The sequence below is a fragment of the Mercenaria mercenaria genome, chromosome 13 (genome assembly GCF_021730395.1).
Source record: "Mercenaria mercenaria strain notata chromosome 13, MADL_Memer_1, whole genome shotgun sequence".
NCBI lineage: Eukaryota > Metazoa > Mollusca > Bivalvia > Venerida > Veneridae > Mercenaria > Mercenaria mercenaria.
In genome coordinates, this window is record NC_069373.1 from 44,779,621 (window position 1) to 44,795,721 (window position 16,101).

General features: G+C 35.3%; 1 protein-coding gene across 2 annotated transcripts in view; it reads left to right on the forward strand.

Annotated features, from left to right (window-relative positions):
* Positions 1 to 16,101, forward strand: part of LOC123528501 (protein DD3-3-like) — a 29,422-nt gene extending 13,321 nt beyond the window's left edge. For both annotated transcript variants that reach the window (XM_045308261.2, XM_045308262.2), the window contains 11 exons: positions 2,205 to 2,382; positions 2,850 to 3,032; positions 3,891 to 4,080; positions 4,790 to 4,953; positions 5,129 to 5,276; positions 5,567 to 5,674; positions 6,576 to 6,747; positions 7,444 to 7,627; positions 8,566 to 8,637; positions 9,006 to 9,177; positions 12,142 to 16,101. In XM_045308261.2, coding sequence (XP_045164196.2) covers positions 2,205 to 2,382; positions 2,850 to 3,032; positions 3,891 to 4,080; positions 4,790 to 4,953; positions 5,129 to 5,276; positions 5,567 to 5,674; positions 6,576 to 6,747; positions 7,444 to 7,627; positions 8,566 to 8,637; positions 9,006 to 9,177; positions 12,142 to 12,352 — 1,782 coding nt within the window. In that variant the 3' untranslated portion in view covers positions 12,353 to 16,101. The remainder of the gene's footprint in view (positions 1 to 2,204; positions 2,383 to 2,849; positions 3,033 to 3,890; positions 4,081 to 4,789; positions 4,954 to 5,128; positions 5,277 to 5,566; positions 5,675 to 6,575; positions 6,748 to 7,443; positions 7,628 to 8,565; positions 8,638 to 9,005; positions 9,178 to 12,141) is intronic.

Consider the following 16,101-nt stretch of genomic DNA (forward strand, 5'->3'; position numbering starts at 1 on the left):
CTTGTTGTCTATCGGTCCATCAGTAGACCATTTGGTTTCTGTTGAATAACCGGAGAATATTTTGACCTGCTAACTTCTAACTTCATAGGATGGTTGCATGTGGCCAGTAGATGACCCCTTTTGGTAAAATGGAATTAGCAGGTTAAAGGTCAAGGTCACATTGACCTTGATATTCTAATCGGGGTGGGGGTGGGTGTCAATAACTATAGAAAATTCGTTTCAATGATTTGTATCTTCATAGAATTATTGCCTGTGGCCAACAGATGACCCTCAGTGTTTTAGGGGTCAATGGGTCAAAAGTCAATTTCAGAGTTTCAGATCAATATCTAGAGCACTTGTATTTACAGCCCTCAGATTGCTTTTTATTTCAGTATATCAAGAGTCACGATCACAATGACCTTAAGATTGAAAATGGTGTCTGATCATTTGATCAATTACTGGAGAATGCTTGGATCAGTCATTTTACGTTACATGTTTGGATGATTCTGAAAATGAACAAGTGAGAAGCCCAAAGGTGTTTGTTTTCCTTCAATGGCTAAATTTTGTGTACCTGTTACAATAAATATTGAAAGGGATCCAGTGGTCCAGAAGTTATGGTGTTGTCAGCTCATTCCAGGGGTCATGGGTTCAAGCCTCACTGGGACCATAACTTTATGTAACCTTCTTATTTGACTACAATACTAGTTTTTCCTTGAGAGCCATGGTTCAAATAAGTTCAAAGCTCTCGTCACAAGCTAAAAAAAATGTTACTGTATAATACAATGAAATTATGCATGAAACCAAAATTTGATTGATTATTGAAACTGTGATTTAATGGCTGACTGCCCTATATGACAGATGTTGTACAGGATTAATTGAGTACAGAAAGATTTGTTGTGTTCTCAAGCTGTTACCATTACACAGCTATGGTTGTTACTAATTGTATGAAAAATTCGTCACAATTATTGTCCACTTACGTTTTGTCAGTACTTAAATGAGTTTTCATTAATCATGGCAAGATTTATTGAGACAAAAAAATTCTCCAACTGTCACAGAAGAAAATAATAATTATTCCAGTTGTTATTTACCCTCTTCTTCTGATTCATGTGTAGAAGTTGTCAGTTACAAGTGTGGATATGGAATGGATTGCTGTTAGTGACTCTCTGTTTTTTTTTATAGCTAAAATACATTTTGTATATTTTTCAAAATGGGTTTAATATAAATCTGTAGCAGACAAACATCGAATTCTGTCATCGTGGCTATTCAAGTGTTTTAAACTGAGATACTACACATTGAGCCAAAGTCCCTGTGCCTGTTCTGTTATATATTTCTTTGTAAAAGGGGAAGTAACTCCAGTAGGCTGTTTTTCTGTGCTAGCATTTTTATTTCCCTTTGCTCCAAATTAGATAAGTTCAGTCATAAAATGAAGCTTAAGTTTGATTACAAAATGGTTACACTATTTATTAAACATAACCATTCATTCAGGGAGCCAGGCTACCCAAATACCTGATCCAACTTGTTTAATTATTTTAAGTCAGGGTTTATGATGTTTAATCACAAGCTCCACACTGCTATGGGCTCCAATCATTGTTTGTTGTATAGAATTCTTCTCATATGAACATGCCATCCTGCTGGCTTATGGAAGGCCTACCTACACATATCTGAAAAATGCTCAGAGGAGCACCTGGTGGGGTCTAAATCCTCCATCATCACAAGCAGGGAACTCGCCATATTATGACCTATAATTGTGTCGATGTGACATTAAACCCAACAAAATTGCAGTAACCCCACCCACCCCCCAAAAAAAGATTATCTGTTTCCAAATATGGGATTTTATGATACTGATGCAAACAATCCTACATATAAAAAACAATTGTTCCCATCCCAAATATGATCAACCAGCCTGCTAGACTTCATTTACCAATCAACATACCAGTAATAGAGCTTTCATTTTGTCTTATTTGGTTCCTTTACCAGATGTATCCACAGTAGTTAACAGGCCTAGTAGTATGATGGTTGACTTTTGGATGATTAGGTATGCTGTAGATGACAGAATTGCAATGAGTATTAACTTACAACTATTGGGCCTTCTGTGGGGACACCTCTGGGAAAGTGTTTGTAACTTTAGAAATGTTTGTTACAAGCAATACAAGCCCATTGTTGAGAATACTGTAAAGAGAGACATGAGTTATTTTCAAGATATTTTCAAATGATTTTTTTTTCAGCATTATTTCCAAAGTGGACCATCTGCAAACAAAGCGACGGGTGAGGGGGGTACCCAGTTGGTGATGGAATGGACCAACCAACACGGATGTGGGGGTAACGAGGACACTGATCCTCAAAAACAAAACTGTAATATGGTGCTGCAGTTCATGTGTGAAGATGCCAAAGAAAATATACCAGGTATTTCTTTTCACATACATTTGTCACTGTGATCAACCTGTTGCACCAGTTTGCAGTCATAATTAACACAGATGTGTAGTAAAAGCTGATAGTAAGGATAATATATTTAACCCTTTCCATGCTAAATTTCTATAATGAACTTGTCCATCTTCCAATTTGGACAGTACCACTGACTGTTAAAGCGGGTGCTTACCAAAAAGAAATGACTGAATAGCGAACAGTGCAGATCATGATCAGACACGGATGTGCAGGCTGATCTTAATCTACACTGTTCGCAAAGGCAGAGCATGGTAAGGGTAAAGCTGCAGAATCAGCATGCATTTCTTAAATGAAATTATAATCATTTGGTATGCTTTTCATTTTTGAAATGGAAGTGGTTGAACTGATTGAATTAAATTACATAACTGAAACATTTCTATCAAAACTTGCAAGAATAAACAATTAAAACAACTATACTATGTTTGTAGCATTGAAGGAACAAATGAGAGATGGTACATCAACAAGTACAATGGAGTACACGAAACCTGCAAGTATGAAGGAGACAAAAGCACAAGTCAACACAAGGAAAAATGGGGCTCTCGACACGTCAAGAGGGCTGCAGGAATCATGGGAAATGTATGACGATTGCTACATGAGGGAACGGAACCTTGGTAATATTTGTATTTCCTTTCGTAATAATTGTACTGGCTAAATGTAGGTCATATTTTTGGCCACTGATTTTCAAGATTCACAGTGCATATACATGGATCCTCTGTTGATACATGGTAAGGTTGCTGACTTAAAATAACAGGCCCGTCACCCATGTGGGTTGGAGCATGGAATTTTTAATGCTAGGAAGCCATCAAGCTAGCTGATGGAAGGCAAGTGGTTCTACCCAGGTGCCAGCCTATGATGAAATAATTCTTGGAGGGACACCTGTAATCTTCCTCCACTATTAAAAGGTGGAAAGTTGTAGTATATGACATATAATTGAGTTATTTGACGATAAAAACATCAGAAAAAAAATACAAAGCTATGAAAAGTTTAGTATTGTTGAACTTACCTAAGGGGCCATCTGTATTAAGCAGCTACATTACTTACCTGAAGCAGCCAGTCTGTTAACTTCCAAAATATTATTTTTTATTGTAATTTCAACTCCTCTTAAGCAACCACTTGTGGATAATTGGATACTGTGAAAACATTTATATTTGTGGGGGACTAATTTTCGTGGATTTAGTGGTTGAGTCAATCAAAGAAATTTAATCCCTACGAACAAGTAAAATTCCCATTCATTTTATGTTCAAAAGTTGAAATCCACGACATATATTCCCACAAAATTGCCATTTTAACCAAAACCATGAAATTTCACACCAATGAAATTAAATGATTTTACAGTATTTATGAATTCTTATCCAAATAAAATACCTGTTTGGGTCAAAAATTCTTAAAATTTTATAATTACAAAATTAAATGATTTTGCAATATATGGTATCAATTTAGTATATGCCAATATCATTCTTTTCTTCAAGGACTGTTTACTGCTGATCAGAATGTGAAGAAGAATAAGTTTGGCTACAGTAGTGCTGCATTCACTAGGCAGAATCCAAATGGCAATCGACGTGGTTACGAGTGTCCGGAAGAAAGGGACTACTTTCCTTATTGGCATCCTACACAGTGGAAGGATATTGCAGTTCTAGCTGAAAATAGTTCCATGTGCAGGTACAGACTGCTTGGAACTTTTAATATTGATATGCTGTTATGTATTCATACATTTTCAAGTAAATGAACATTTTTATACTGTCATACAACCTTCTTTAAACCTTTACCGAGCTAAATTTCATAAATGGACTGGTCCATTATTCAATATGGTCCATCACCACTTATTATTTAAAGGGGTGTTCACTGAAAATTTTCTAACTGAACAGCAAACAGTGCAGACCAAGATAAGCATGCAAGGATGTGCAGCCTGATCTTGGTCTGCACTGGTCGCAAAGGCAGAATCTCTTGCCTCAAGCAGGCTAAAAGTTAGATTTTATCCAGAATAAATCCAGGTTGCTAAGGAAATTTTGAACACTTATATTAGGATTACTTAAATCAAAAATCAAAACTGAACTCAGGAATTTTTTAAAACCGTGATATGAGCCGTGCCATGAGAAAACCAACATAGTGGCTTTGCGACCAGCATGGATCCAGACCAGCCTGCGCATCCGCGCAGTCTGGTCAGGCTCCATGCTGTTCGCTTTTAAAGCCTATTGGAATTGGAGAAACTATTAGCGAACAGCATGGATCCTGACCAGACTGCACGGATGCGCAGGCTGGTCTGGATCCATGCTGGTCGCATACCCACTATGTTGGTTTTCCCATGGCAGGGCTCATATACTTTTGACTTGAAATATGATTTGTTTACAATTTTTTTACATGTTTCCAGTCACTACCAGGGAAAGAGTTTTAACATACAGCCTTACCACAGATGTGTGGAGTCTTGGTCCAAGGGCAACCCAAAACACTGGTCTAGATGGAACAATGAAAAACAGTGTACAGACAATGGTGGACAGTGGATTCTTTTTCATAACTACCTTGAGAAGGCCCCAGGTAGTACATGAGCTTGCAAAATTACAAAAAGGTCATGCTGATTGATTTTCATGAATGTTTTGTGATTATTAGTGAAAATCAAACAATCCCGAATAATACAATAGACAAATATATGATACTAAAATAGTATTAGTATTTTATAAAACCATTATAATTCAGAAAATTTCTTTTTTAGCTTATAACACTGAAGCAAAATGTACATCTGCTAGCAATGGTTACGTGAAATATATCTGGGCAGTGCCATATGATGCAGAAGATGTCACTAAGAAACAGTGTCTGGTTGCCTTGGAAACACCAGATTGTTATGAAGCTCCCTGGTCAAGGTTTGTTACATTATGTTTTAAAAGTCACATTTTTAACATTTGGTGAAACTATAAGGACAGCTCTATAGATAGATATTGGTTCCCAGATTCCAACTGAAATTTCTTTACACTGTATTTAGGAAATGCTTTGGTAGTATTAACTGGAAATCAACATTTATTATTATCTTTTAGATAAAGAAGATACCTGTATTAAACGCTACTATATAGGCAACACATTTATGTTCTAAACAGTCCCCTACAGTAATATATTTGAAAGAAAATAATTTAATATGACACTGAATTTTTCACAGATCAAACCATCTGGGTAATGGTCGAGGCAATGGACAACCCCTGACGTACACATGGACTCTTCCATATTTCCCATCAGGCCATGAGCATAAATGTGTCTTCAGAATGAGGTATAAACTATTGTATAAAGCTCTTCAAAAATGTAAATGATTATTAACCTACATAGACCATTGCATTTTTTTATAAAAAAAGGGATTCGTCACCAAATTTACTGAAGTCTGAATATCATGAATGAATCTGATTCAAATCAGTAATACAGATTTACAAGTTTTCACCCTATGGCAGATTGAATAGATAGATTTATATGTTTTACAAGATTTGTGCAGTAGAGAGAGATAGTTTATCTTCTTGTCTTAAAAACTAAAACCGTCCTTAAAGGAAGACAAGGCCCTGTATATTTTTGTCGTAAAAGATTCTACTGTACTCTGTTTGAATTAAGCTTTAGAATTGTGCAAGATTCAACTCAATAGCTCAAAAGCTGTCTCGAAGCCTCCATGGGTTAGTGGTTAATGTTGCTGACCTCAAACAGTTGCCCTCACGGAAGTGGGTTTGAGTCTCAATCTAGGTGTTCTTCATGCGAAAAAGCCATCCAGCTGGCTTATGTAAGGTCGATAGTTCTACCATGGTGCCCACACAAGAATGAATAATGCACATAGGGGCACCTAAGATCTTCCTCCACCATCAAAAGCTGGAAAGGTGCCATATGACGAATAATTGTGTTGGTTTGATGTTAAACCTGAGGGGGAAAAAAGCATTCTGGCCACAAGGTTATAAAACTGATTCTTACTGGTCGTATCAATAGTTTACAAGAAACAGCCAGTCTGGTGCTGTAGTTTGGAGACAAGAGTAAAACTCTAAACCCTGTTCTATTTATATGCCAAGATTCATTGTACACAACAGTAGTCACATTGCATAATGAAAAATTACTGTGGTCCTATGCACAAACAAGGTCTAACTCCTGGACTTGCAGAGTTACTGCCCTTAGAACTAGATATTACTGATTGATTTCAGATACAACATTTCTACAGATGACTATGACCCTTATAATACAAATGCCAGTCAAAATGAAAACAAACGCAAGAATATCGTATCACCTGTGCAAGATAACAAACAGGTAGATGTAGGAGGTCCTGCAAAACTACAGATGGCGCTAAACACTGACCAGACAGGGAGGATATTTCAGGTGCAGTGAATCATTTTATATCAACATTTTTTTCTGAAGATAAGAAACTAGAGAGGTTGTCAATGAGATTTCATATGTGTAAAGAAATGTAAAGTTTTTTTTTTATAAGCAATTTAAAAGCCAAAATCCAGACATATAAATTTTGTCTGAATTTATGAAAACATTTTTGAATGTCACAATACCTAAACGTTAACTAGTACTAACTGTGCAGTTAGTTTTTACTAGTTTTGAGCTGCTCAGTTGATATTCCATACTGTTTTAGAGGATGTTTACTTCTAAAATGTACAGACTAGTGTTATGGCACACTGGTAACAAACAACTTTACTTGTGTTACTTAATCCTCTACATCCACTGGTAGGCATAGGGCCTTCCCTAGTGTGTGTGGCAAAGTCTAAAGCTACTTGTGTCCCTTCTCACTACAATAACTTGATAGACCTTAACTCGGTTTCTAGTGTCCTTTACCAGGTCATGACTGGTTGACCGCAACTTCTACATCCATGTGGATTCCAGTCCAGAGCTTGACTGCTGAAAGTGTCCAAGCCATTAATGTTTGCTCCTTTTAACAGTAGTGAAGACGGGTTTCTTATTTCTTAAGTTCCTGATTGGAAATTTTATCTGACCAATGTATTTCATTCAGACGGTTGACCATTGCTGCCAAATAATGTTGATTTCGTGTCTTTTGTTTGTGTCTTACAGGACAGAACACACTTATTTAGACTCATGCCACGCCCAAAAGGCCTGGAGAATGAGCGAATATACAATCTAAATGTGCGTGGTAAGAGAGGTAACATCGTACAGGTGTACCCGGCAGTAGAATATGACTTCACACCAAACCATTTACATATATCACCCACAGATTTGGTACATATACAGTGGACAGGTTTGTATATTAATTTATTTTTTGTATACTTTAAAGTTCACTTTTTAGCTCACTCATAAACCTGCGGATGTGATTTCACAGCAATGTGCTTTGGGCAGTCCTCTACCAAATTCCTTCAAGCCATTTTGATTTGTTAGTGTAGGGCTACTTTTCTTTGGCAGTCATCTTTGTATTGCCATATGGAAGACTTGGAAAAATTTCTCCTCAGAAACTGCTGGACCAATTTCTAAATAATGGCATAGCAATATTTGTAGAGTGGCCCTCCATATTCCTTTAATTTGTTAAAAATGCGTGGCAGCCAGAGGCAGTGCTAACTTTTTGTTTAAGCTGGTATGAAAAACCTCAGTGTAACATGCTGCCTGATTTCAAAATTATTTTGCAGCAATGATATGACGATACTCTACCTAATTCATCTAGATTATTTTGAAATTAACTCAAATGATGCCTAGTTAACCCTCATCCAAAACTGAAATAAATAGTGGCTATTTTTTCATGACTCCAAATGGAGGCATATAGCAGCTGTATTGTAAGTGTGTGGAACAAAAGTAGATCTCCAGGGTCAAGGCCAAGGTCAAATCTTACCCCACAGGCAAGGGTACTCCATTTTGGAAGCATTTGTCACTTACTAGCAGTAGTTATATCTCTTGTAAATGATACATGTATTTCGATCTCAATTATTTGAGCCATGTCGTTAGAAAACCAACATAGTGCATTTACGACCAGCATGGATCCAGACCAGCCAGTGCATCCATGCAGTCTGGTCAGGATCCATGCTGTTTGCTTTGAAAGCCTATTGCAAATAGAGAAACTGTAAGCAAACAGCATGGATCCTGATCGTGCAGTCTGGTCTTGATCCATGCTGATCACAAATGCACTATGTTGGTTTTCTCATGGCGTGGCTCATTTAGCAGAGTTTAAAGAGACTCTTTGTATTACAGGTTCAAACACACACAACAATGGTAATCCAGCTGGTGATGGACAGGCAGGCAATGATGGTGAAGGCAAGGAGGGTGAGTGTGGGCGAAAATCAAGACCAGTTTGTTTTCTTTAAACAGAGTTTTAATCAGATTTTTTTGCCATTGTTGAGAGAACAAGAAGCATCTTTTCATTAACATACCCACTGTTTTAAAAAAAATTGTGCCACCTTTAAAAACATTTGATAGATTGTCTAAAGAATTAAGAATATTTTCTGTATGTTTGATTTGATGCAAAAGAATTTGTTTTAATAAAGACACATAAATATTTGTTTTCAGTTTAGAACATTACTGGCAACATACCTGAAAGGTGAGTATTACAGAAGGAAAAAGTTAAGTTTTTAATGCCTCAAGTTATCAGGAAATGTTTATAAGGATCTTTTCTTCATACATAAATTTCACAGGTTCTGACAGAAACAATATGGCTGAGATTGGTGACCTGAATGATAATTTTCCGTTACCATACGAGCAGACAACAATGTGGAAAAATGCTGATGTCATCTGGATGTATCATGGGAAAACGGACATCTCTTCAAAGGATCTGGCTCTTAACATTGCTTCTGCAGGGTATTATAGGTACGTTTTATTGTGGTAATTCCAACGTAATATTTTTTTAGACAGTGAATATTTAAGTCAAGTTAATATAGTAAATGTTCACAGTCTGGTAAAAAACTCTGACTGGCTAACTCTTCTTGACACCTAACCATCTAATATTAAACACAATATAATGTAGCAAGTAAATGTAAGTTATTTAATTGAGAGGCAATGCAAGACCCTGAATCTAGAGGTTGTGAGATCGATCCTGGTGCACCGCTCATGTTCTTTCTGACAATTGACAGAAGACTGTGTCTCATAGTCATTCATCCTCTACCTCTGATTGATGTGGAGAAGTGTAGAATAGGCAAGTACTGGTACAGAATCCAGGAACTCCAGTTTGGTCAATTTAAATCCAATAAACAGGTTAAATTTCCATTAATTTTATGTTCAAATGTCGAAATCCACAAATTCATAACCCTGCCTTTTGACCAAAACCAAACAATTTTATTTTACAGTAGTTTACCAGGCAGGTCAGTGTTTGTGTTTAATTGCTCAAATTTTCAAAGCAGGTTTTGTTTATTGAAAGTATTGATGGAAATCTTTTAGCAACTTGAAAAAGCACAGAGTGACATTGTTTTTGCATAACTTTCACATTAAAAGAAATAGCTGTGTTATAAAACAGTTATCTACCCTGAATGATAATATTGCAAGATAACAGTTGATAAATTATGGTCAGTACAAAACAGTTGACCAGTTTAAACAGCTGAGACCTGTCTAACCATGTATCATAGCTTGTTCCTTTTGTCATAGAAGTGTGAGAGATATCCAATTTTTAGCTCACCTGAGCACGAAGTGCTGAAAGGTGAGCTTTTGTGATAGCCCGGTGTCCGTCGTCCGTCGTCAACAATTTGACTGTTAACACTCTAGAGGTCACAGTTTTGGCCGAAACTTAATGAAACTTGGTCAGAATATTACTCTCAATAAATTCTTGGACAAGTTCGATATTGGGTCATCTGGGATCAAAAACTAGGTCACCAGGTCAAATCAAAGGAAAAGCTTGTTTACACTCTAGAGGTCACAATTTTGGCCCAATCTTAATGAAAGTTGGCCAGAATGTTACCCTGAATAAAATCTTGGGCGAATTCAGTATTGGGTCATCTGGGGTTAAAGACTAGGTCACCAGGTCAAATCAAAGGAAAAGCTTGTTAACACCCTAGAGGTCACAATTTTGGCCCAATCGTAATGAATGTTACCCTCAATAAAATCTTGGACAAGTTTAATATTTGGTCAGCTGGGGTCAAAAACTAGGTCACCAGGTCAAATAAAAGGAAAAGCTTGTTAACACTGTAGAGGCCAGATTTATGACTGTATCTTCATGAAACTTGGTCAGAATGTTAATCATGATGATCTTTAGGGCAAGATCAAATCTGGGTCAGGTTGGGTCAAAGACTAGGTCACTAGGTCAAATCAAAGGAAAAGCTTGTTAACACTCTATAGGCCACATTTATGACTTTATCTTCATGAAACTTGGTCAGAATGTTAATCTTAATGATCTCAAGGTCCAGTTTGAATCTGGGTCTTGAAGGATTAAAAACTAGGTCATCAGGTCAAATCAAAGGAAAAAGCTAGTTTACACTCTATAGGCCACATTTATGATCATATCGTAATGAACTTGGTCTGTATATTAATTTTGATTATCGATAGGTCATGTTCAAATCTGTGTCATGTGGGATTAAAAACTAGGTCACTAAGTCAGATCAAAGGAAAAGCTTGATAACACTCTAGAGGTCACAAGTTGGGCCCACTCTTAATGAAACTTGGTCAGAATGTTACCCTCAATAAAATCTTGGACAAGTTTGATGTTGGGTCAACCGGGGTCAAAAACTAGGTCACCAGGTCAAATCAAAGGAAAATTTGTTAACATTCTAGAGGCAAGATTTATAACTTTATCTTCATGAAACTTGGTCAGAATGTTAATCTTGATGATCTATATGTCGAGTTTAAATCTGGGTCAGGTGGGATTAAAAACTAGGTCAAATCAAAGGAAAAGCTTGTTAACACTCTAGAGGCCATATTTATGACTGTATCTTCACGAAACTTAGTCAGAATGTTAATCTTAATGATCTCAAGGTACAGTTTGAATGTGGGTCATGTAGGTTCAAAAACTAGGTCACCAGGTCAAATCAAAGGAAAAGCTAGTTTACACTGGAGAGGCCACATTTATGACCATATCTTAATGAAACTTGGTCTGTATGATAATCTTGATTATCTATAAGCCAGTTTCAAATCAGTGTCAGGTGGGGTCAAAAACTAGGTCACTAGGTCAAATCAAAGGAAAAGCTTGTTAACACTCTAGATGCCACATTTATGACTATATCCTCATGAAACTTAGTCAGAATGTTAATCTTGATGATCTTTAGGTCAAATTTGAATCTGGGTCATGTAGGGTCAAAAACTAGGTCACCGGGTCAAATCAAAGGAAAAGTTTTTTAACACTTTAGAGGCCACATTTATGAACATATCTTAATGAAACTTGGTCAGAATGTTTCTCTTGATGATCTTTAGGTCAATAGGTCAGGTGAGCGATACAGGGCCTTCATGGCCCTCTTGTTTAAGATTTTAACATATTTCAAATACTTAACTTTAAGATCTTTGATATACTATGAAACATGAATGGTTACTTTGGTAGACCAGTAAAGTCTCATAATAAATCACTTCTGAGTAAATTGCAAATAATTTTCATTAATTAAAAAATGGATTTTAACTTACTGAATTATACAACTTTGTCTGTCGCGAATGCATAATGTTAACATTGCCACCAGTTTATGTATACGTTTGATGTCAGATATCAGTGTCATGTTTTTGAGCTATTTATGTTGGGTTTATTAAAGGATCAAAATGTTAAGATGCTTAGTACTGTCTCTGACAGAAAATCCACTTTTGTATGCACATTGTCTACATGCACATATTGAAATCTCAACACGTGTATATGTTATTTTACAGATGTTTTAAGAAATCTTCTTGTCCGGAGACACAGCACAAGGACTTCATTGTGGAAACCAAGACAACACCACTTCAGAACCAGTTAAACAATGCCCCGGCTTCATACCAGGGAGCAGTCCTTAGATTCAAGAAGGGGATCTATTATTATATGAATACAAGAAATAATAATTTTACAAATAGGTCACAGAAAGGAACAATTCATGTTTCATGATTATTCACTTCTGATGTAATAAATAGTCATCAGTATGCTGTAATGATAATTATCTTATGATATTAAGAAATTGAACCGGTAATGGCACTCAGCAATTTTCGAGTGATTACATAATCCCTTTATCTTGCTTATGAGATATTCTTTGGCAGTGAATATAGCTCAGACAAGTTAGATTGAAAATTCCACAAAAATCAGATATGAAAAATGCCTACCGGAAATCAAAAGGAAATTTTCAGTTGTCAGTTCATGCCTACTACATTCTTAAAAAAACACAGTAAAGTCTTCCAGATTTAAGCCAAATATTTCAGAATTAAGAAAGTATTTTCATTTGATATAAAAAGTTAGAACAAAGTTATTCAGTGTGTTGTAGACAGTATTCATTTATAAGAAAAACTTTTTTGTAGTCTGTAACACGGGTAGAAAAGTGTTGTACCATGTTAGTCACTCAGTAAATCAGTAGCTTTGCTGTACTTCAAACCATAAACTATACATATAGATCAAGGTTGCTTATTTTTGATACTCTGCAGTTTTGTTTTAAAAACTTTGATATTGTGTTATTATCTTATCAGAGGCCATCACTGTGAAGGTAGCAGATAGTTTTTCGAACATCTGAAAATGTATTTTATATATATAGTTATTAGGGATGGCAACGAGTAGCATTTTTGGTATTTGAATATTTGGTCAACTTTCTGAACGAATATTTGTATATTTGGTTATCAACTGATCAGCAGATCAACTCAAAATCTTATGTGTTTATCATGCACTAATCAGCGACCTGCTTTAATTCTACTTTCATTTACACATAGAAAAAAATACGCTATTTTAACGATCAGATTACCTTATTGATTATGCATATTTGCGATTACTGGTGTATTTAATAGGTATAAAATTTAGTAATCGCCAAAGTAACGGCAGCATATTTGATCTGTTTTTAGCTCTTTAGCTCTTTAATGAAATGAACACTCTTAATTCAACAGATGTTTCATTAAAAATCAGAACAACCTTTTATGTAAAGTAAAATATGAACTTTTGTTGTGTGTTGACTTTAGCCTGCTGGCAGAAAATGATTCTGCCTTTGCAACCAGTGCAGATCAAGATAGCCTGCACATCCGTGCAGTCTTACAAAGCCAAATAAATATTGTAACTTGTAAGGAAGTATCTACATTCCTGTATGAACTAGAAGTGGACCATATGTAATGTATGTTATTGTTTACTCAGGGTAAAAAGTGCTTCTAAAATGTCTGTGCAGTTAATCAGTTTTTGCTCTGAGGCGGAAAATTATTATGAATTTGATAGGTAAATGATCTTGAAGTGTTACGCTTTTAACCTTCTTAACTTTATACTGGCATGTTTAGATTTTATTGCATATTTCTGAACAAATTACAGAGTGAAAAAAATAGCAAATATTTTTTACACTGGTACAGGAATATAAAATGGGTAATATCTGGTACAAACCATTGAAAAAAAACATCAATTTTTTTCAGATATTTTGAATAGCTGCCCTGCCATTTGTGATTGTTGTATTTGGTGTTCACTCAGTGAAAGATATTTCAGTCTTACACCGAAACAAAGAAAATATCCTCTATTTATTTCACAGTTATTGATATCAGCTTTAAGACTTAACAGTACATCTTCTGCAGACCAACACTGCAGGAAACACTGAAGTGTGTTTGTTGAACAGAGGTTGTTGCTCTGCAGAGGTTAATAGTTGAAGCTGCCATAGCAGCTACTTGTATTTAAGGAACCACCTGTCTTACACAGCCAGTCAGCTTCCTTCCCAAATTAACATTTTTTTACCTGCATTAAGCAGCCACTTGCCTGAAGCAGCCACATTGTGTAACCCCATAGACTGGTAGCTTAATACAGGTTTGACTACTTATAATGAAAATAGTTTAATGGGAAAGAAAATATGTGCCGTTTAAATAAGGTAGTTGCTCCTCAGAGGTGTTAGCAAGAGGATACATTGTATTCTAAAAAAAATACAGAATTTCATATCATTTTATGAGAAAGTACACTTCCTATGATGTGGTTAGTAGCCCAGCTTAGCTTAACAAATGTAAAGTTATTCTTTCTAACAGGAATTACTAAGTGGCATATCAATGTATTATCAGGAAATAGTTTGTAATTTGATAAATATGTATTATTTTGTTATTTTTCTTTTTCATTGCAATTATTTTTTTGCAATTTTTATTTTTAATGATTTAAAAGTGCCATATTAATGTTCAGAACTACTCAAATGCTCATTGCCTTTACATAAAATACAGATGGGTCATCCTATTTAAAAGGGCCGTATGCTTTAATTGTTTTTAGCTTGTCAGATAATGATTTCTTATGGTGACTCATATATATATTGTGGTGTTTCTTTATTTGGCATAATAAGATTTGATCAGTCAATGCAACAACAATATTTCCCAGATACCGGATGTTATAACATGCATATTTATACATTGTATTAATGTTTATTTATGATCAAAGTGTTTGTGCCTCTCAAATTTTTAGGCCCACAAAGGGAAATAACTTTTGCAGACATGCTTGTAAACTTTGATCAGAACTTGCCATGTTACATAAGGAATGCATGATTTTATGACTCTATTCATTTCAGATTTTAGTATAGCCATTTAACATTGGAAAATTACACAAACACGTAATAAATGTTTAATTGTGCATTCTCTGTTTGTGTGGTATGAGTTTTACAATGCTTATACTTAGATGTCTTGCCATTCTTTAAAGGTATTTGTTCACACTTTGGAAGAGAGTTTTTGATATCTACCTACCAGGTATTTTTAAAACTTTATTTTTGAATTAGATATGAAAATAATATATTATTATCTGGCAATTTGAGCTATTGCAAAATAAAAAGAAAACTGATATCAGATAATTTTAAAAACACATTTTGATTTAGTTTAACAATTTAGAATTATTTTGGATTCTTTTCTAATTTAAAAATATTATTTTCACATTTTAGCATTTTGCAGAACTGTTTGCAAAATGTTTCTACTCTGGAGCAGCTGCTAAAAGACAGTTTGTAATAGAATGCATGAGTACCTTAAGTTTTATCCTAAAATGGGAAACCAAAACCTTTACCCTAAAAAGTGTGAGTTTTATCTTAAAATGTGAATAAAAAGATAAATCCTAAAATGTGTGAATGAATAGTTTATGCTAAAAAGTGTGAACAAATTTCTTTGATCATAAGTTATGGATGTTTGTTTTTTGTTTATAATCTTTTTACTGTATATCTTCATATAAGGTTTCTGCTGGTTCAGAAATTATGCATTAATTATGTCTCTCACCACACAGTGGTGTGGGAGACATATCGATTTACTCCCCTGTGAGTCTGTCACAAATCTTGTCCGTACTCTAAGTCAAACATTTCTTATCCGATCTTCATCAAACTTGAACAAAATATGTTTGCCAGTAAGTCCTCAGCCAAGTTCGATAATTAGCCAAATCGGCCAAGGCACTTCGGAATTATGGCCCTTGAAACTTGGTTTTTGATAATCAAAGCACTGAAAATCTGATAGGGCAGTTGAGGTCTTGGTGCATGGTTGACTGTTATACTACTATTCAGATGATTAGGCAGTTGTGGGAGACATGCGCTTTTCTCAAAAGTAGCTCTAGTTAAATGTTGTCTCAGTCTTTTGTTTATGTGTCTGTTCTATATAATTGGGCCGATTTAGGCTTATGACTTTAAATGCTCATAATTTGTAAGTTATTGCGATATCTTAAATATAATAAAAGCTATTTACCAA